Here is a 20440-nt window from a genome sequence, read left to right on the forward strand (position 1 = left end):
AAGCATCGTCGCTCACTCGTGTGTGGCGGTAATAGTGCACCTTCACTACGCGTTCCAGACCAAGCAAAAGCTGTACTTTGTGATCGACTACTGTCCTGGCGGCGAGCTCTTTTTTCACTTGAGCCGCATGGAGCGGTTCCCAGAGCCGATGGCAATGGTGTACGCTGCCGAAATCACGCTCGCATTGGACCACTTGCATTCGTTGGGCGTCGTATATCGGTACGACGAGTCGGCGCCATCGCGTCGACCACGTCCTGGAAGGTGCTGCGTAGGGATTTGAAGCCGGAAAACATATTATTCGACGCAGTCGGCCACGTCCTCTTGGGTACTGTCTGCATCGTGGATGCCACCCGCGTGCATGGTCTCTCACGTCAGCTCTGTCGTCGGTAGCGGATTTTGGCCTGGCAAAGGAAGGCATTACAGAAGGCGCAGAAGGCACGAACTCGATGTGCGGGACGCCCGAGTACCTTCCGCCCGAGATTCTCGACCGCGTCGGCCACGGCACGTCGGTCGACTGGTGGGCGCTCGGTACGTTGTTTGCTTGCCATTCATCCAGTGACGAGCCTGTGCAGGCATGGTCTTGTACGAAATGCTGACGGGGCTGCCGCCATGGTATACGCGGAACCGGCAAAAGTTGTTTGATCGGGTGCGCCACGCGCCGCTGACGTTTCCCGAGTACGTGAGTCCGAACGCGCAGTCGTTGATCGCGGGCTTGCTCAACCGGAATCCCGTCGACCGACTCGGAAACGCGACCGTGAACGACATCAAGACCCATCCGTTCTTTGCCACGATCGATTGGGACAAGTTGATGCTGCGACAGGTCCCGGCGCCGTTCAACCCGTGCGCGACGTTGGCCAGCAACGACGAGACCAAAAACTTTGAAGCTGACTTCACCAAGATGCAGCTCCACTCGGTCCCGGACGCATCCAACATGCAAGGGAGCAGCTACCGCGCCTCCATGGACGCCCGCAACTCGATGACGTTCCAAGGCTTCACCTACAACACGCCGAGCGACCTCAACGACATTAGCGAGCGCAACTCGACCTTGACGCAGTTCTAGCCACGGCGGACACGTCGTCAATATAAAAACAAAATAGATGGTCGCGTCCCGGTACAATCCATAGTGCGAACTGTGTCGTAGGTGGCGCTGCCGCCAACGACGCGTCGTTGAAACGCAACTGGTGTGGTTCGTGACGCAAGCGACGGCCGGCGGCCGCAAGACACGGCCTCGTCCACCACGACGCCAAAAGTCTCGACGACGTCCGAGCGTGAAGCCGGCGACGTCATTGCCCCCGAACCGTCCGTCACGGTGCAAGGCTGCCTATGTCCTTGGGACATTCCTGGCACGGCGATGAATGCTTCGGTCGCGGGTGCTCACCGCAGCGCGAAGGCGCTACATTGCTCGAAGGACTGCGGAAACGAGCGCTGCTCTTGCCTCATGGACGAGCCCAGACAACACCAGCCTTCCATCATGGCCCATGCCGTCCAAAGGAGCGACGGCAAACGCGGCGGCATCGCGACACCCCCGACGACACGATCGACCCGTCCAAAACCAGCCACACCGTCGGCGGCCAACGGGGGCGCCGTGTTCATAAAAATACGGTCGGCGGGCCGACGACTTCGTTACATGGTGTACATGGCGGACTGGCTCGCCATGCTGCTGCTGCTCGTGTCCTCGAGGAGGGCGATTGTGTTGACGCTGCTGCTGTTGGTCGCGTACATGTGTTGGTTGTCGTAGTCGACGTCGCACCGCGTGTACTTTAAGATGTAGTCGCAGTCCATTTGTTGCAAGTTGCCGACAAATGGGACGTGGGGATGGCGAATGTCCTTGATGTCTTCGGTGGCGACGCGTTGGAGGGACCGAATGAGTTCGCCGATGGTCGGGCGCTCGGTGGGCTCGACGTGCCAGCACAGGTGGATCAGGACCTTCCATCGCGGCGGACATGAGTGTGGCGCGATGGACGGACGCTTCCCGTCCAAGATGGCGCGCTCGATTTCGTGGTTCCACCGGAGTTGTTCGTACGGAAGCTCCTTGCCGTCGATCATTTCCCACAGAATCACCCCCAGCGAGTAAATGTCAATCTTTTCCGTGTACAGCTTCTTGCTTTGAATCACTTCGGGCGCCATCCACCGCGTCGTCCCGACGAGGCCGGTCATCTCGACCGACTTGATCTGTGGGTTCTGGTTCCGGACGATCTCGGCGAGGCGGAGCGTTCCAAAGTCGGCAATTTTGGCGTGCCACGTTTCGTCGACAAGGATGTTGGGGCTCTTGAGGTCGCGATGAATCATGCGCGAATTGTGCAAGTACTGAAGGCCGTACGCGAGTCCGAGCGCGAGGCGAATCTTCATCGGCCACAGCAGCGGCGACCGCAGGACGTCGCGTAGCGACCCGCGCGCGCAGTACTCGCTGACAATGCAAATCGACCCATGGTAGAACCCGGCCTCCATGAACAACACAATGTTTGGATGCGTCAACCGCTTCATCACGAGCGCTTCCTCTTGGATTTCCTGGTTGCATTCATGCACAAACGCGGCGTCCGCGAGGGCGTCGTCGTCGACAAACAGCGTTTTCATCTTGACCGCGACGACCGCGCCGCGCCACGTGCCTTTGTACACGACTGCGATCCCCTGTCCGATCTGCGGCCCGATCTCGAGACCGACGAGCTCCTTGGGAGGCGGCAGGTTTCGGCTCGACTGGGCGGCTTGCGGCCCTAGCATTAGATGGAGATGATGGCGGTGGCTCAGATTCGACGGTTGTTTCGATAACGGCGAACACCACGGCAGCCGACTCGAGTACACAAGGGACGTCCCGAGCGGCCACAATGCAAATAGCACGCTCGCAATTTGGCCGAACAAGTCGGCCGGAATCGAGTCTTCCGAGGCGGCGGCGGATGTCGCGTTCGTGTCGGGACTGGACGATGGCGGTAGCGCCAGCGACAACACGTCGTTCGTGATGTTGGGGGTGACGCAACCGACGAAAAGCAGCATGTACCCGACCAACTTGCCAAGGATAATGGATTGACCGAGTTGGCCCGTGCGAAGTTTGTGGGCACGCACGGCGCACAGCCCGTACGACACAGTGACGAGAGTGACCACGGCGAACGCGTCCCAAATGATGCGCGCCAGTTTGTTCAGTTGCTCGATGGTACACAGCAACGCGTACGACTCAAGGGCCATGTATAGCATGACGCATGTCCACACGACGGCATGGGCGTACGCGATCTCAAACGACGGGTGGCGCGCTTGCCGCGACAAGATGTACAAGACGAGTGTCGCGGTCCACAGGAACGACGAGATCTCAAAGCTCCAGTGCGGGGCGCCAAGGAAGATGTGGATTGCCCAGTTGGATACGTCCAGGACACGGGCTATCGTGAAGAGGGCGCCTGTTGTGGAAAAGATGAAGTCGGACATGGCGGTGAAGCACAGGATCTTGGACGAGGTGGTCGGGCTATTCCGCAGCGACAGGAGCATGAACAGCGCGCCACACGACGACAACACTTGGCAGCATATCTTGACGATGGTGACGACGAGTTGCGAAGGCTCGAGCGATGCTGCCATCGCATGTGCCGACAGACCAGTCACCGACCACGCCGCGCTAGAGTCAGTGCACGAAACTTCGAGTAACGGAGTCCGGTTACACTCTCTCCTATCCGGACATCCCCGACACTGGCAGGTCGAACCGGCGGCGGCGCCACGCAGCATGCGCCAGCCGACGCCAGCGCCATTCTGGCCACGATAGCCCGCCGAGAGATGACGAATCTTGATAAGGCGGTGGGTCGGACCTTGACAGGCGTTCTCGTGGATGCTCGTGAAGACCACGCAGCACGGACATTGGACATGTTTGTCGTAGAGGGCGGTCGACCGGCAGTACGGTAACACAACCCGTTGCAGATGGTGCAGGTCGTGAATGGCGGCGCCGTGCGAGGGCAGCATATCCCTCGCCCATAAAAATGTCTTTGCACAAAACCCACGGACAAGGGGGGCGCTGTCGTGGCCGTCAGCTGTGCGATCATCGGATGTCCGCCCATCGTTGTCTGTCCTGTGGAAGAAATCCAGCGTTGGTTCGTACACTTCACACCGTGCAGATTCCGCCAAGTCCCACAACAGCACAAAACAGGGGGGTCTGCTGCCATCCATCCGGCAAGCACTCCTCGCCGTGAAACACACCGCCGGTTTTGAGCCAAGTACCGCGCTGCCACGGAGACGTGGCACATCCCTGTGGGCCGTCGTGTCCATCAGCACAGAGGTCGCCCCCGCGCGGCCGCCCGTCACATGAGCCCGCGAATTGTTCCGGCGGCGTATGCAACAAAACAATATTTTTGGAGCTTTTTTGCATTTTTTGCAATACACACGCGCATATTCCATCGTAGAACTAGTATGTTTGGATTGGCGAAAAAAGTGGCATTCGTTGACAATCATTGGCTATATTTTGTGGATTTCAGCAAATCATATGGCGCTATGTATCCGGCAAGGTAAACCAATCAGAATCCACGGCGACCGACGGGATATTTCATTCGACCACACACCACTCGTGCGCCGAGGACAGCCGCTGTCATCCTCGCCTCCGACGAACTGCATGCGAACGCACTCCTGGACTTTGGGAACGAAGGGGGGGCGCGACAAGGGAGTTGAAGACGACGACATGGGACGACAGGCCAAGGTCCAACTCAACGACACGTCCGGACAAATTCAAGCGCAGACAAGATCACCAAGTCCATCAGGCGAGCAGCTGCGAACAGCATTGACTCAGCCCGTCGTCATTCGTCCTCTTGACGATAGCGCACAAAATGTAGCAGTGCAACCTCTTGACATTCAAGACGCCTCATGATGCGCATTGCGTCGTCATGGCAATGTATATGAGCATGCAAGACGATGCAGTGTGGGGACGTTTTGCTCTGTAGTTGAGCACGTGTGGTCACGGGGCGAAGGGTGGCGACGGCATCTCTTGGTTTGGTTCAAGCGGAGTCGTGCCACAACGATTTCAATTGTGCTTTGAGTCGTCATCTCGCCATGTCCGGTGTAAAGTGCCCACCACTCGAGTCGACGGCGCGGCGTACTGCGATCGACAGTCGAAGGCTTGCGTTGGAACTCGGGAACTTTTCGTGCGCACCACCTCGTCTCTGTTGCCTGCGTCTGGACTAGCAACATATCCGCTGGGTATCGGATCGTACGCCATGCTGCCGCCGCTTGACGTCCTTTACGGCATCCGACCGCACTGGTTACCTTCTTGGTACGGCAAATCCAAGACGGGATGTCTTCAGGAAGGCGGGAGAGGGCACGAGCTACAGCACAGCAAACCAGCGGCCTTGAGCGGCACGTGGTCGATGCACAACAAGCAAGTCGTGGCACTCTTGAAATGCGATTCCTTCGTTGTGGTAGAAGTCGACACTCGATTCAACCGGTGGTACATCCAATGCAATATCGTACTGTGCTAGACGCTGCTTCAGTTTAAATATGATAACGGGGGACATATCCCTCCTGAGCGGTGAGTGCCCCGTGGTGCCTGAGAAATGCCGCAACGTCAACGCGGCCGTGCTGGACAGCTCCAGACAGCGCCGCGCGGGAGCAGACACACAGCGCATGGGCATGGAGGTACTGCACGACATGCAAATGTCCCCCGGCAGCGGCCCCGTCCATCGCGACTTGCGTGCATCCTTCGGGTCGGTGGGTGTGGAGCCACGCGACGGCGTCGAGGCGTCCGTCGCAGGCAGCGAGGTCCATCGCCTGCGTTGTACATCCTTCTGTTCGATTCAGATGTAGCCATTGCACGACATCCCAGTGGTCGTAACTCAGCGCCAAGTTCATCGCGGCAACGGTGCATCCTTCCGAGCGATTTTCGTGCAGGAATTCCACGACGTCGAGGTGACCCTTGGCCGCAGCCTGATCCATGGCGTTTGTCGTACAGCCCTCCGTTCGATGGCGATGGAGGAACGCGACAACGTCCAAATGGCCGTTGGCCGCCGCCACGTCCATGGCAGCGGGAGTCCAGATGCTGTCAGCGTCATCGTCGATATCATCGTCGGCGATGGTCTCATGCAGGAACTGCACGACTTGCACGTGGCCAAACTCACACGCCCATTGCACGGCTCGGATCGAGACGCTCGTGTCACCCCATTCGTGCAGAGCGCGAAGGACGTCGGTTTGGTTTCGCAGACAAGCGAGGTCCCACAGGTCGCTGTCGACAGTGGCGACGTCACAAGCAGCGTGGAGGCAGCCCAGGAGGCCCAAGTCGCCCTGGTACACAGCATACTGCGTGAGCAGAGCGTGGGTATGCTCTAGCCTCGCGACAAGGTCCGCGACTCGCGATAGCCCATGGTCGCGCCGCCACGGTGCAAGCACGACGTGGACGGCCAGCATCCTCGCCGCCAACGTCGTCGGGCGAAACAGCGCGTTTGGCACAGCCCGAAGGCACAGGAATGCCTTCATGTCTGCATGTATCCCTCGTTGGAATCCCACCACGAGAGCGAGGAGGTCTTGCGACCGCAGCGCCTCAGACGACGCCATCGCGACTGCGGGAGAGAGTCGAGCGCGACTTTGGTCGATTTTTCACCCAAATCCGAGTCGGCCATTGGTTCAACCGTTAGCGAGCGAAAATCAGACGCAACTATGCAACAAGCGGCGAGGTCGACAGCACCAACGGCTTCGCTTGCAGGGGGCGGCGCGTGAAAGCATAAGCGCAAGTGGCACGAGCCCTTGAAGGGGGAGGATGGCATCATGTCAAGATGAGGTCGAGGCTGTATGCAAGCAGATACGCTGACGTTTGTGGAGATTGGCGGCTCCAACATCACCGATGGCTGCATTGTCTGGTGGCCCCCATACGGATACATTCGCTCATGGGGCCATCGTTCAGACATAATAGCCACGGAGAATAGTTCGCCCCTGCGTGCAGTCGTAGCATGCCGGAACGTCCTGTTGAGGCTCGGCACAGTGCACACGTGGCAGAGCTCAGTGTGCAGTATGTTGAGGGAGTCATGGAGACGCATACGGGGACAGCTGCGTCAATGTGTCGTAGCTGCAGCAGATCGATGCAATCCCTCAGTGTCAGGCGCATCTGGCGCACAACCGTCTTGTCGCGGTGGTACGCCAGGACGCAGCAGTCTGCGCCGCGGTGGCTGAACAATGGCATCCGGCGGAAGCTCGGGCGTCGCTGGATCAGCGTGTACAACGATCCGCCTTCCAACGGTACTTCGTACGCCACGCGGCGCATGGCGATTTTCAGGACAAACCGGGACTTGACGTCGTTGTACTGGCGAGGACAAAAGTGCCGACCCGAGAGCAAGTCGTCGTGGGGTTGCGCGCCGCCCCAGAGACGTCGAACACGCCGACCCAACGTCACACTGGTTGAAGCCGTCACTGGCACAGACGCCATGACGATCGACCAAAAGGCACACCCTAACGAAACGAACGCGTGTTGGACGGACGTCGTCGACATGGCATTGTACCTGGCATGACTTCCATGTAATAGTCCCTGTCTTGTGCTGGCGCGGCGACGTCCCACAGCGCGTGGATCGGGACCATCAAGGACGTATTGCCCACGAGCAGGAGAATCGGGCCTCCATAAAAGTACGCCATCACCCCCAGGAAGGACGGGTCGACGGGCGAAAACCACCTTTCCCAGCAACATCGCTTGGCCACTCGCGACAGAATCCACATCATCAGATAGCCATTCCAAACCTACAGCAACGCGTTAGGGCCCAACCGAGCGAGGAGGCGCCGTGAGACGTACGTAGCGAGACGTGTACATGCAACCGAGTAGAAATTGCCACCAGTCCTCGTACTGACTGACTCGCTCCGTCGCAATCGCGACGTACGCCATGCCAAGCCAAATATCAAGCACCATCACGATCGAAACGACGGGATCCCGGAGGATTTGGTACGTCGGGTCGCCCACGATCACTTCGTACGCGGCAAACGGTGCGTCATCGTGCACGCCGACCGTCCGCAGATTGTGGACGAGGCCGGCATAGTGTTTGTAGTACCGACGCCAGAGCACACTCAAGATGTACGTGGTGAGCAGGCATCGAAAGAGCAGTTTGCCCCAGCACCACCCGACGTTCTCCCAAATGATCATGGCATGGTACACCACAACGTCGCGCGGGTGTGGCGTCGATTCAAACCACACGCACACTTCGCCGAGGGGCAACCCCGCCATGACGGCATGGAGGCAGTGATGCCATGGCATGCCACGTCGTTGGCTTGCCGAAGCAGCGAGAAAGGTGCACACAAATCGGCGCATGCCTGCGCCATACAGACCCGCCCCTGTCGAAACACGTCTGGATCGCCGTGTGCATCAAGCAATGCATACCTGGCATGTGGACCAAGTACTCGACGCACGTGTCGGTCGAAGGGGGAAGCGGCCGAACGAGTCGAAGCACGTTCGAGTTGGTCGCGCCGTGTCGATAGCACACGCTGGACGCGGGCATCGTCGCGTTGTTGTAGATCGACTGCAAGTACGCTGCTGTCATCGTGCTGTATTCGGTCGATGTCGTTGCATTCCACGCAGGATGCACGGCCGCAGGAAGCGCCCATGGAAACGGCTCGGTCAAGTACGCAAAGAACGGCTACAAACGTGTCAGCGTGCCAACACGACGACGCCTTCACGTACGGTGGTCGCGATCTTGATCGTAAACACCACGTTGTACAAGAGCGACAGCCGATTGAGGTGCACGGACGGCGGCAGCCGACCAACTACAGCGACGGGCCCTGCACTATGAACCTTGCTCATGGCAAGGGGGTCGTGGGGACCGACGATGATGTAGCGGTTACTCGACGGCGGCCGTTTTACGGCAACGACGCGAGCTGTGTCGGCATTTGGACGTAACCTGCGCCGCGGCGCAAACGGGGCGGTCGATAAGCCGGGAGCAAACGCCACACACGTGAAGGCATGGATCGTGGGACGTCGCACGACAAACGAACTCTGCAAAATTGCCCATGGAGCCGGGTTATTATCCAGGGGGGCTTGTTCGCCCCTTCATGTCCCTGCAATGCAAAGCGGCAGCACTGGGAGGTCGGCCAGCAATAGTCGGTGCCGCGATGGCTCAAGAGTAGTAGCTCCAGCTACTACGCTGGACCAGCGTGCTCAACGATCGCCGTCCAACGGCACTGCATACACCACTCGACGCATGGCCACCGATACCACACACACCTTCATGTCGTGCCGTCGCAGACAGAGGCGCGCCCTCCATTTAGAAAGGCTTGGTGGGGATCGGCTCGAGCACCAACCAGTCGTCCAACTAGTTGTCCTCGTGTCCACCTGGTTCACGACCCTCGCCCGCATGGATGCCATTGCATTTACCGTCCAGAAAATGCAACGTGTGGGATGTGGAGCGTCCTGAGGCGGGAGGTGTAAGGGCCGCCACATCCTTGGCACGGTATACAGGTAATCGTCCCGTTCTCCAGAAGAAACGCCAACGTCCCACACCATGTGCATAGCCACTATCAAGGCGGTGTGGCCCACGAGATGAAGCATGGAGCCTCCGCAAAAACATGCAATGATCCCCGACAACGACTACCCCCAGCAATATCGCTTGGCAACGCGCTCTAGATCCAAAGCATCATGTAGTCAGCCTAGACCGACAGCGCAGTGCCATGCAGGTCCCGAAACCACAAGACACCGAAACTAACGTAACGAGACGTGTACGTGCCACCGAGTAGAAATGGCCACCAGTCCTCGTACTGACTGACTCGCTCCGTCGCAATCGCCATGCCACGCCAAATATCAAGCGCCAGCACAACCCAAACGACGGGATTCCGGACGATTTGGCAATTCACGATCACTTCGAACGTGGCAAACTCGTCGACCGCCCGCAGATTGTTGAGGACGACGTCGTCGTGCGTCGCGAACGTAAGCAGCCGCATCGATGTGGTTGCTGAAAACGAGTTCGCCCCAGCACCATGAAACACACAACAGGCGCGGTACACTCACAAAGTTGACAGTCGACGACGATGCCAAGCACAACCAGACGTGCCCCATGTGCAGTGTGGCCATCCGGAGCAATGACTCCATGGCCGCGTTCGGCTCAAATGACGGTGCTGTGAGAAAGGTGCAGGTAGTGCGTCCCAGTTCCGTAGAATCCCGCGCTGTCGTCCCAGCAGCCAGTGTGCTATGACCATACCTGCATCGAGGCGATGCAGGTATGGTCCTAGCTCAAGAGGTGTGACCTGCTTGTACATAATATTGAAACGTGATGAAGGGAGGGATGGCCAGTGTGACACCGAGATCGGGATGCAGGTCATGCTTCCGTATTATCTCGTCACGGAATAGTGGCGCTTCGAGACTCGACCTCATCGCACGCACTCGCTTCCGCGTCCTGTCGTTTGGCAGGAATAGTTGTGTTCGAATCGTCGTGTCGTCAGCTATGAAGACCGCCGACGACCTGCAAGTTCGTGGCAGGCCGCTCGACCTCCCGTCAAGATGAAGCAACCCAGAGCGCGGTGTCTGATCGACTTGTGCTGGCACCACGAGCTACAGCCACGGTCATGTGCCGCTGCGACGACCTGGTGTCCTGCATCGGGTTCGCTGTCGTCGTTTTTCAATCCATGGCACTCGGCAACATCGACATCATCCACACCTTCGCCACGCTCCACACGCAAGTTGCTGCTGTAACCGCGTGACATGCAGGACAACTGCGTTGTTGGATGGTGGCATACGTATGCAGGGTGATGGCTCAGATAGTCCATGGCGTGGGCTCGCCAGAGGCAGTCCGTTGCCCTTGAGGGGGTGGCGGCGCACGGAGCATGCAATCAAGTCAAAGGATTCCATTGACATTGCCATGGCACTGTCGAGATCAAGTCGCCAACGTATGCATCGTCACAACGTATGCAAAAACGGTCCACGACGTCGGTTTTGCTCTCACCTTCGTGGGCATTCCAACGAAACAACAGCCATTCCGAAACGACGAGTCCACAGAGACAGCGGCGATAACATGCCACGAAAACATGGCGTCAGGCCAGTCGAAGCTTCGTCTCGGGCATGCCACGTTCGCTTCAATCGTCTCTCCGTTCTGTACAACATTTGCTTTACGCTCAAACTCGTCCTGACCGTACGTTCCGTCGCAGCGATGGACGGCTCACGTTGGCATGTAGCCGTTGTTTGCATACTTGACGGAACCATTTCCGTGGGCGATTCCACCGCCATTCGATCCGGCGTGGAATGCCACAAACGAGGCCGACTTTAGCGCGGCGACCGCCACGTACCTCCAATCCATCTACAACAACCGGACGTTGTCGCCGTCGACCGTGTGCCATCGCGACGTTGCGACCAATTCGCACGCGATTCGAATGCGCCGATTGCTGCCACCGTCCGAAACCGATTGCATTAAGTACTTGGTGCATCTCCCAGGTGCTGCTGTGTAGTGCATGTTGTGTTGGCATTCACGGAGCGAACGTTGTCTAGCCGCGGGGCAGTACGGCGCCGGCATGCGGCGTTTGGTGTGCACGTTCCTCGCCCAGTCGGATCGAGCCCACGTGCCGTGGTACCACTGCGAGCACGTGCACATGTTGGGCTTGCCGACCGGGGACGCGTGTGTGTGGTTTGAGCAGTCGTCCGTGTCCCACGAGCCCGACGAGTTTATGGTGTACCACGCGTTCTTGATTTGGGAAAACCCAGTGCTGAGCTGGTGCAAACTCGCCTTTCGATGCGCCCTCGCGGCGTACATTTTGCGCGTGGTGTGGCGCCGGTACTACACCCACTACACCGTCTTGGTGAACAACCTGACGGCGCATCCCATCCGCGACGACCGGTCGATTGATTCCGTCGAGGTCGTGATGGGCGATCCGACCTACTTGGTGCTCAGCAATCCGTTCGTGTTGCTCGTCATGATTGTGGACATGTGGCTCGGGATATCGTACGTCGCGATCGCCGCCGCACGCGCGAGTCAGTACGAAGACTGGATGAGTTTTGCGCTCGGGTGCGTGTACAACGCTCGATTTGTACGGTGCCTCCCCATGCACACCACGTCCACGCTCATCCATTGCATCCAGGTGTGGGCTGGTTACATGATGATGTGGATGCTGTCCAGAGCTGCCAAGCGGCGCGGTTTGGAGGGGTCGTTTGCCCCCGTCGATCCGGCACACTTGGGCGTGTTGGCATACTTGTATGCTGGCCCGATTGTCCTCTTGTTGGCACGAACGACCATGATGGTCATGTACCATCGTCTTTGGGACTTGTTGGTCCCGACGAGCGCCCTTGAGAGCCATATCGAGACGTTGCCAGGTGCGGTTGCGCCGTGGATGGAGAACACATGAAATTGATATGACTAGGGTGCGTCCTGCTCTCCATGACGATGGCGGTCGTCCCGGTGGTCGCGTCAACGACTTGGGGGCTATGGCATCACCATCGCCGCATCTTTTGTGCCGCAGCACGCCGAGAGAAGAGCTTCAAGTGCCTGCGTGACTATTGTCCACGGCGGTACAACGATTTGAAGTCGCGACTCGTGCTGACTCTCGCTCTGCGGAATGTCACGTACGATGTCCGCTTCGTTGGCGGGGCGCTGTACAAGTTGATCGCACGCCGCCCCTGCATCCGACGGATGCCTCTGTTTAGCCACCGTGGCGCCGACTGCTGCATCGTGGCATACCGCGCCGATTCCACCGTCGCACTGGAACTCCGGCTCGTGTTGCTGGGCTGCCTCGACCTTCGACCACCCAACTCGATTGCCCACTCTGTTCGCTGCCGTCCATCTGGTGCTGCTTCGCCGTTTGGCGTGCTCAGCACAAGTCCATGCACGTTGTGTCAAAAACGTTCCTCCGACCCCAACGTGTGGTTGCGACTCCATCCCGGGGCGAACAAGTGCAAGTGGGTGCTCTATCCAAACGAAGACGCCAACGACAAAGTCTCGTTGTATCCCTCAAAGAAGTAGCAACTCCACGGTCGAAATCGATGAACATACTTGATGAAAATTGCCTTCTCGTATTTCAGTTGCCCCAACTCAACATTTAGTTACCCGAGCGATTCCGCGATGGCTAGGCATGCGCACATCGTCGAGTTCACGCGTCAGGCCCCTCGTGATGTCCTCTTTGACGCGCGGCTTATAGTCGTGGAAGCATGGAGTACACTTCTTGCGTTCGCCCTTGACCGTCGCAGTGATTTCGACCATTGGTGTTGAGCAGCCGTCAGGTGGAATGTGTCAGGGGATTCCGTCGATGTGGCTTTTTCAAGGGAACTCTTTCGTCAGTCATGAATGTCTCGGCATCCTTGTCAACATTGCGCACCACAAGCAGTTGGGGTGCGAGTCCTCTGCCAAGGGACTCCACGGACACCTCGCGACGGCACACCAGGACCATCCATACCAAGTGGTTGTGTTGTTTGAGTGAGTGCGATGCCAAACGACTAACCATAACGAGGTCGGGAAACCACAGGGAGCGCCGGGATTGGTGAAGGGTGGCGCATCGCAATGGCCAGCATTGAATTGTTGGCATACATGTCAATGATGCAAGGACAAGCGGCAAGGTGAGGTCAACCGAGTCGTTCAATCTCTGAACTCGCCCTTCCATCGAGCCAACCAGCACAAATGCGTTGGCGCGGTGGCAAACGCCGCGACGCCTCGCTCGGCTCTCATGGACGTCCGCAGTTGCATCGTCAACACGTTTGTCGCCTCACGGACGACAGACTAAGACAGTAGACATGCGACTTGTGCAGCGTTTCATGGACCACACATTTGACGGCAAAGTCGCGGCTGTGGGTAGTTCGCCTCGATTTGGAAGTTTGGCATACTCCCTTGACCTTACTTGGAATTGTTGGTGCTGGAATCGACGGACGAGCTGCCCCCCTGACGACGCGACTACGAAAAATCATGGCCAGCTCCAATGAGAGCGTGATGCAGTGCGAAACAAGAAGCTCTTCGATCACGTCGACCAACCGCTCCCGGGAAACGCGCCCGTTCTACAACAATCGAACCAATTCGCCGCCACCCGAGTGTCTCCAATCCGCCATACTGTGAGACCGCCGTAAACCAACGTCCAGCGGCGATGAGTGGTTCCTGGATCGAGGGGGGGGAATATTATCCTAGTGCGATCGTTTTGCCATCGAGGACAGAGGCTGCTTCGACAAGTACCCTGTCCATACCTGCATTCACAAGATCGTCATGGCCCATTCGAGAACGTGGGGATTGCCCACGGGGCTCGGGGGAACGACGTACCCGAGATCAAGCCGCTTGCGTCCCCGCGCTGGAGGGCAGAGAAAGGTCCAAGTAGACTGCACCAGACCAATTGTCGACGATCACGGCGACTCATGCAAATCGAGGTAGCTAGGGACTGTGACGGCAATGACGAATTTGGTAAGGGAGGTTGCGGTCGACACCACTCTGACGGCGCTGTCCAAGCCCCACGATCACCGTCGTACCAAAACAACATCCTGCCGGCTGCCACCACACGTGGAGAGTGTGAGAAATGTATGTGTTCATGAGTAGGAGCTGTGTGAAGGTTGCGAAGAAGCGCTTGGTTCACATTGTTGTCATGTTCCCCCTTGACCGGGCGTGGCGATGCCTAGGTCATGCTTGGGATTGTTAACGCGGCTTGGCTGTGCCGCCGGCCCACTACGACAACTACACCTCCACGAAGGGCGAACTGGCAAGGTCACTGGCGAGGATGGCGACGTCGCTGGAGTCCTTCAACAGGTGGCAATCGCATGCTCTATCGTGTGTGGGGCTAGCCCAGCGGAGGTGCAAGGGCGGAAGGTTTGGCTATACGACATCGTGTCTCGATTATCTTATGGCATGAGCCGCCTCTCGCTCCTACTGAATGTTGAATGCTGTACAACGCCGCCGCTTCGTCATTACACGGACGTGATCGTTCGTAAGTTGCGGACGCTGGTCTGCTGGACTTGGAGGCTGCGAATGCGTTTTTCTCGCGCGCTGTCGACGGCGTTCGCAATGCCGCCGACAAGCGCCATGATGAGCATGGCGACGCCTATGAACACGCCCAAGACAACCGCCACCACGACCACGATCACCATGGCTTCGCTGCACCCGCCGTCACAGTCACCGCAGCCGTCGCCACAGCCGCAGTCGTGGCAGCTCGTGTGTTGGTGGTCGTGGTGGTCGCACGAGAAGCAGCACAAGGTGCAGTCGCAGTTGTACGATTCAAATCGGCTACGCGCACACCATCGCAAGACCCACACGATCGCCATCACAATCAACGTCATGGCCAAACTCAACACGACGTAGACGAGGTAGCGCGGCACGCTCGGGAGCCCGACCCAAGCGTAGATCTTGCCGTCCAACGCGTTCCAGTGAAGGTTCATAAACTTGGGCGTCCCGGCGTCCACGAGCAAAACGACCCAACTGCCCACGAGGACAATGGCTGCAAACACGACCACGCGCGACACTTGTGCCCAGAAGATCGGCCGCTCGAGCGCCACGACTTGTGCCGTCGCGATGGTTTCGTACGCTTCCTTGCATGTGGGGCAATGGGTCATCGCGTTGTACGTGTTGGACGTGGCGCGCCAATGGTTCAAGCACTTGCGATGGACGACAGACCGGCACAGACACGGCGAGATGAGTTCGAGGGGAGACCCGTCGACCATGTCGCATGTTGATTCCATGCACATGTAGCACTGGGGCATCGCATCATTCGACGCTTGACTGTGCCTCTCAATGGACGTTCGGATCGCGGCGGCAATCGGCGCCACCGGGCTGTCGGCGCCGGCGAACGTGGCGGTTGCCATCGCTCGAGCCAAAATCAAAAGTGTACGAAAGCACACATGCTGTGGTCACAAACGTCAAGTGACCTCAATTCGCAGAGTGAATGTTTTCCAACATCCACGTTTTACTCGAATAACCATTCTTGCAGTCAAAGGAGTATGTCCGCCGAGTCGGCCCACCACTCTCAGCTCCACCCACTCGACAACACGACACACGAGCTGCATGTACATGTAGCGATGGGTGGTTGTGCTACCCTAGGCTGCTCCATTGCGTCCGCACCGTGCGTTGGCGAGGTTGTGCCATCCCTCAGTCGAAGCATGCCGTGCCCAGCAACCTGCACGTGGCTTCCTTCAGTGCGGCGCCGAGCAGTACCCCATTTCGTGGGCACGGCTGCATGCTAGCGAACCTGCATGCTGTCGCTTGAGTTCTTGTCGACGGCGTACCCCTTCATGGAGGTTGCGTTTAACCCCACCGTGCCAACTTACGTTTATGAATTTGGTCGAGTCACGCGACCGCCAGGCCCACGATGTGCCACAAATATTACACATCATATGAATAATTCAGTGCCAACGTGCACTCGACACCACGAAAAAATGGGATCGGAGGTCGCGGTGCGGGCGAGATGTTCCTGCTTGTGCATGGTGCTCGTGCGGTGGGGCTAGAAAAGTTGCGGAGGTTGGGCTCGATCGACCGATCCGTGCGGCGAGATTGGGTTGCACGCTCGGCTCGCTTCTCCCGCGAACGTATCGCATGCTTCATGGCTGCCGTGCGCCTTGCGTGCTCAAACGTGTTGTACCCAAATCGTGGCGCTCTCGGTCGGAACGAGTGAGCATCAAGCATGCTGCCGCTGTGGCCACTTGCGCAAGCTTTGGCTTCAAATCGAGGTCGCGAGCGAGCAGGTGTTCGAGGTGGTGGCATGGCAGCGTGAGAAAAAGGTGCGGAGATCTGTACCACTCGTCTCGTTCGAGATGTGGAGGACGATATGGAGCGAGACACCAGCCCTCATTGCGGGTGCATGAGCCAGCGAGCAAGCACGGGTGAGCAATCGAGTTGAGAGCTGCGAGCACGTGTATGGTGTTCCGCTGCTGGCCCAGTCATCCATACCCCGCAGGGGGCTTTGGCGCAGAAGCTACCCTGTCTACCTCCGATCAACTTATCATGTCAGCATTGAAAACAAGGATTCAGTGGCACGGCGCCACCGCGTGGGGGTCTCGTTACACTAGCGTTTCCACGGGCATGCCGCTGGTTACGTTGTCGCTTGAGCGAGATGATAGATCCGAGGTGGACGCGATCGGCCGCAGGTTTTTCACGCGTTGAAGCTTCGTCTCCAAGACGCGGACGCGCTGGGCTCCTTGCCTGTCGACGGCATTGCCGACGCCACCGACGATCGTTGTGAACAAGACAAACACCCCGACAAAAACGATCGCAACGATGACGAGGACCAAGAATACTCCGGCAAACTCTCCGTCGCACCCGCGGCAGTCGACGTCAGGGCAATAGCAATCGTTGTGGTACCCACCACCGCGCCCGTGGTTGCCTCGACAACAGTCCACCCACATGGCCACCAACGTCAGGACGCCCGCGACAAATGCCGTCGTGGCCAAACTCACCAAGAAGTATACGAGTAGCCGTGGCAAGTACGGCAAGCCCATGGCGTGGTAGATTTTCCCCCCAAGTGCGTTCCAATGAAGCTGGAATGCCTTGGGCGTCCCTTCGTCGGCGAGCCAGATGAGCAGACTCCCGAGAAAGACAACTCCAAGCGTGAGCCCGAGGCGCCATACCCGTTCGCGAAGGATTTGTTGTTGCAGTCCATCGTCCACTTGGACATTTTGAGTCTCATACGGTGTTCGACACGTCGGGCAGTGCGTCATCGCATGCAGTGTGTTGGACGTGGCGCGCCAATGGTCCAAGCACTGCCGGTGAATGTACGACTGGCACATGCACGGTGCGATCAGCTCGGTGGGAGAAAACACCGCGCCGTGGGTTGAATCGAGGCACAAGTAGCAGTAAGGCTCCTCAGCGATCGTCAACTGAACGTCGTCGCCGACATGCGCATCGTCGGCGCGGGTGCCGCCGTCCTTGGACGTGTCGAGTTGCATCACGCTTCTCTTGCTCGAAACGTGAGATCACCACTCATTGGCTAAAATACACTATTTCGATGTTGCAGAAATAGTGTGTTACAACCAAACAACACTCGCGCGACCAGCGCGACGCTGTCCAAAAGCGAGGAAGGTCAGGCTGGCTGGGTCTCGACAACACGTTTCATCGCTTGGTTGACTGCCGCAAAATGACGCAGCAGCTTTCGCCGCAGGCCTCGCGTCGTTGGGAGCGTCTGCCGCGGCGCTGCGTTCGGGTTACGACAAGGATACAACTTAACTGAATAAACATACATTCCTCATGCTACAGCCTAAAACACGTTAAATCCAAGTGCGGTTTAAGTCGGCAAGCTTACATGCTGCAGGAAATGAGGTTTAACGTGTTGGTAAACAAAAACCGTGTTTAACGCCTCCGTTTAACTCGTATACAAATCCCAAGTCCAAGTTCCAGAATCCAAGTGGCAGAGATTGGAGCGACGAATTAAAATGTATGGGAAACCCAATGCATCTGGATTGATTTTTTATTGCGCGCCGGTTGAAGCCACCACATTGGCACTGGAGGACGACGGGCACGACGGCGATGCACGCGCTTCTCCATGCGGCCCTCGTCAAGTTGCTAGTGCACTCGATCCGCCAAGGACATGTAGAAGGGATTCGATTAGCGATCGAGAAGGCCGTGGATGTCCGCTACGTTGACAAAAAGGGCCGCAACCTCCTGCAGTACGCTTCGTTCTGGACGCTGGAGATGTCATTGGGGCTGCGTTAGGCTTGCCATCAAGCAAGACACAGCGACCCGTATGCAAATGTACGTGATCTTGGCGGATGCGGGATGCGACATCAACCACACAGACTTGCGCGGATGGAGTTGCGTGCATTATGCATGGTACGTCGTTCTTGCGGTCCATCTTGACTCCGCAATCATGGCTGACGATGCTGCCATAGCGCCACAGGAGCTAGCGATGTCTTGATGGATCTACTTCGACGGGACGCCGACGTCGCGCACAACCGATTTGGCTACTGTGGTGAAATTGACCTCCTCTTCCCGCGGATTCTCCACGCACAGAGCTTGCTCCAGCACACCGAACAACTTACACACAACGACCAAGTCCACCAATGCTGGTCCATCTTCCATCGACACATACGTGCCGCGGGCTACAATCTCCACACGCACACCGGCGCGCTTGTCCATCCGTTCAAGTCTCCGTTGAAAGTCTTGTTCGTTGCTCCAGTCGATCACAGCGCGCTCGACCGGATCCGCGTTGTCGATCTCCATGCCGACCTCGCCATTTGGCTGCAACTTTCCAAGACGTTCTTGGTACCACCAGGTAGACTGCGCACGTCGTGTACCTGACGTGACGCCGCATCTAGGGTCGGTTGGGTCCATTACTCTGGACGCAGAAATACTGCATCGCCCGTCTGTCTATCGCATCTACTACGAGCAGCATGTAGCGACGCCGCTGCCCTTGCCACCGCACGCCCTGCGCGCCCTCGAGCACACGCTGTGCGTGAAAGACCTAGATTCGGGAAGGACCGTGTCCGTGCAAGCCGCCAACGACGTTGTCCTGAGTGCCCTCAAGTCGATGCGATCCACTCATGCAGACGTCGTGCTGTCCCCCGAGTACGAACACTGCATGATCGCAATCATGTGGACATGCATGCGATTTTGGAAAATGACGATGATGGCTCGACTGGGTTGGCTGGCGCTTGCGCTCGAGAGTGTGTCATGGGAAGTGGCGGCACGCACCGTTCTTGGCTGGCGGTGGCGTTTTGCGCATGCGAAGGACGTGTCGTCCATCTGCGCGCTCGTCCATCTGCCGACGCGATGTGAAAGCTCGAGACTTGGCATGGAACTCGCGATGTCGGTGTTTGGCAATGTCATGGAGGCTGCAATGTTGGATGGCGTGCTTGATTGTGGCGACGTTGAATTTGACGACATACCAAGTCGGGGTATTCCTTGTCGTGGTTTGACTTTGTGTTGAGAGTTGTGTGCTTGTACTTGGTCACGAGGCGGCGGCGGGCTCTCCTGCTGACATGACGTTGTTCTTGAATGCCGTAGGTCGGCCGCTCAAGAACTGTGCGTTCCGCTTGGTGGCAATGCGGCCCATCCAGACGACGGCGTCGAGTGGAGTGGTGTGCATGACGTCGACAGCAACATCGAGAGCTCTGCGTCGGCGTCGTCGGTCGAGTTTCCAGGCCCGGATGCGTGTGAACAAGGGATGTTGGGAGGAATCTGCGGCGCGGATGACGCGGTTTCTGGTTCGTACCGGTGCGTGGCCATGCTGACCATCTCGGTCGTGATGCGAAATCCACGGCAAACCAAACCCCGCGTCGAGGCAGAGCTGTCGTTGCAATCCACCTCACACTACAACATCACGGTATCGTACACGGGGCACATTGGGCTGACGCTGGAAGGGCTTCCAATGGATGCGACGACGCACAAGTTTCGCCTGGTCGTTGTCGACGTCACCGACGCGTTCGCCCAGCTGTACCCGCAAGTCCAGGTCGGGGATCGTCTCGTGGCGCTCAACGACAACAACACAGAATACGCCGGGCTAAAACACACGGTGTGGGAGCTCAAGGACGCTCGGCGGCCGCTCGTCCTGCAGTTCCAGCGGTCGAGTCCTCACGACAAAGTTGCACGACGCACCGGCCTGGTTGCGCGACTGCGGCATGGCCCTGCCCCGGTCTTGGCTGCTTAACGAC

General features: G+C 58.1%; 9 protein-coding genes across 10 annotated transcripts in view; 3 read left to right on the forward strand and 6 right to left on the reverse strand.

The window, feature by feature from the left end:
- H310_13887 overlaps positions 1–3624 on the forward strand; it is a 6105-nt gene extending 2481 nt beyond the window's left edge. Inside the window, exons 4-7 of one of the 2 annotated variants that reach the window (XM_008881537.1) lie at positions 36–219; positions 273–325; positions 391–528; positions 573–3624. In XM_008881537.1, coding sequence (XP_008879759.1) covers positions 36–219; positions 273–325; positions 391–528; positions 573–1060 — 863 coding nt within the window. In that variant the 3' untranslated portion in view covers positions 1061–3624. Of the gene's footprint in view, positions 1–35; positions 220–272; positions 326–390 lie in introns of both variants that reach the window. The other variant, XM_008881538.1, reaches the window with a different exon arrangement.
- H310_13888 (TKL protein kinase) lies at positions 1537–3625 on the reverse strand. Its single transcript, XM_008881539.1, has one exon. It carries the CDS (start codon positions 3556–3558, stop codon positions 1624–1626), a length of 1935 nt encoding a protein of 644 aa, XP_008879761.1. The 5' UTR covers positions 3559–3625; the 3' UTR covers positions 1537–1623.
- A 1167-nt stretch (positions 3626–4792) lies between these two features.
- On the reverse strand, positions 4793–6558 carry H310_13889 (hypothetical protein). Its single transcript, XM_008881540.1, has one exon. The coding sequence runs from the start codon at positions 6502–6504 to the stop codon at positions 5449–5451; it is 1056 nt and encodes a 351-aa protein (XP_008879762.1). The 5' UTR covers positions 6505–6558; the 3' UTR covers positions 4793–5448.
- Positions 6559–6750: 192 nt separating this feature from the next.
- Positions 6751–8752, reverse strand: H310_13890 (hypothetical protein). The gene is made up of 5 exons (XM_008881541.1): positions 8606–8752; positions 8306–8561; positions 7727–8259; positions 7443–7674; positions 6751–7392 (listed from the first exon to the last, which is right to left on the reverse strand). The coding sequence occupies exons 1-5, from the start codon at positions 8723–8725 to the stop codon at positions 6785–6787; spliced, it is 1749 nt and encodes a 582-aa protein (XP_008879763.1). The 5' UTR covers positions 8726–8752; the 3' UTR covers positions 6751–6784.
- An 815-nt stretch (positions 8753–9567) lies between these two features.
- Positions 9568–9858, reverse strand: H310_13891 (hypothetical protein; the record flags this gene model as incomplete). The annotated part of the gene is made up of 2 exons (XM_008881542.1): positions 9568–9619; positions 9677–9858. 2 exons carry the CDS (start codon positions 9856–9858, stop codon positions 9568–9570), a joined length of 234 nt encoding a protein of 77 aa, XP_008879764.1.
- A 1067-nt stretch (positions 9859–10925) lies between these two features.
- H310_13892 (hypothetical protein) lies at positions 10926–12860 on the forward strand (the record flags this gene model as incomplete). The annotated part of the gene is made up of 5 exons (XM_008881543.1): positions 10926–11042; positions 11086–11341; positions 11396–11931; positions 11983–12214; positions 12262–12860. 5 exons carry the CDS (start codon positions 10926–10928, stop codon positions 12858–12860), a joined length of 1740 nt encoding a protein of 579 aa, XP_008879765.1.
- Positions 12861–14676: 1816 nt separating this feature from the next.
- Positions 14677–15673, reverse strand: H310_13893 (hypothetical protein). The gene has a single exon (XM_008881544.1). It carries the CDS (start codon positions 15662–15664, stop codon positions 14774–14776), a length of 891 nt encoding a protein of 296 aa, XP_008879766.1. The 5' UTR covers positions 15665–15673; the 3' UTR covers positions 14677–14773.
- A 1111-nt stretch (positions 15674–16784) lies between these two features.
- On the reverse strand, positions 16785–17771 carry H310_13894 (hypothetical protein). The gene has a single exon (XM_008881545.1). The coding sequence runs from the start codon at positions 17738–17740 to the stop codon at positions 16856–16858; it is 885 nt and encodes a 294-aa protein (XP_008879767.1). The 5' UTR covers positions 17741–17771; the 3' UTR covers positions 16785–16855.
- Positions 17772–18317: 546 nt separating this feature from the next.
- H310_13895 (hypothetical protein) lies at positions 18318–20436 on the forward strand (the record flags this gene model as incomplete). The annotated part of the gene is made up of 5 exons (XM_008881546.1): positions 18318–18457; positions 18504–18620; positions 18680–19062; positions 19106–19355; positions 19794–20436. 5 exons carry the CDS (start codon positions 18318–18320, stop codon positions 20434–20436), a joined length of 1533 nt encoding a protein of 510 aa, XP_008879768.1.
- Positions 20437–20440: the final 4 nt, after the last annotated feature.

Source organism: Aphanomyces invadans (assembly GCF_000520115.1).
Source record: "Aphanomyces invadans strain NJM9701 unplaced genomic scaffold supercont1.57, whole genome shotgun sequence".
Taxonomy (NCBI): Eukaryota; Oomycota; class Saprolegniomycetes; order Saprolegniales; family Verrucalvaceae; genus Aphanomyces; species Aphanomyces invadans.

Bases quoted from the DNA above. Each gene is read 5' to 3' on its own strand.
- H310_13888 (XM_008881539.1), bottom strand. From the start codon at position 3,558: ATGGCAGCATCGCTCGAGCCTTCGCAACTCGTCGTCACCATCGTCAAG.
- H310_13889 (XM_008881540.1), bottom strand. From the start codon at position 6,504: ATGGCGTCGTCTGAGGCGCTGCGGTCGCAAGACCTCCTCGCTCTCGTG.
- H310_13890 (XM_008881541.1), bottom strand. From the start codon at position 8,725: ATGAGCAAGGTTCATAGTGCAGGGCCCGTCGCTGTAGTTGGTCGGCTG. The intron at 8,562-8,605 runs GTACGTGAAGGC...ACACGTTTGTAG, and splicing joins CGATCAAGATCGCGACCACC to CCGTTCTTTGCGTACTTGAC. The intron at 8,260-8,305 runs GTATGCATTGCT...GTGTTTCGACAG, and splicing joins GTACTTGGTCCACATGCCAG to GGGCGGGTCTGTATGGCGCA.
- H310_13893 (XM_008881544.1), bottom strand. From the start codon at position 15,664: ATGGCAACCGCCACGTTCGCCGGCGCCGACAGCCCGGTGGCGCCGATT.
- H310_13894 (XM_008881545.1), bottom strand. From the start codon at position 17,740: ATGCAACTCGACACGTCCAAGGACGGCGGCACCCGCGCCGACGATGCG.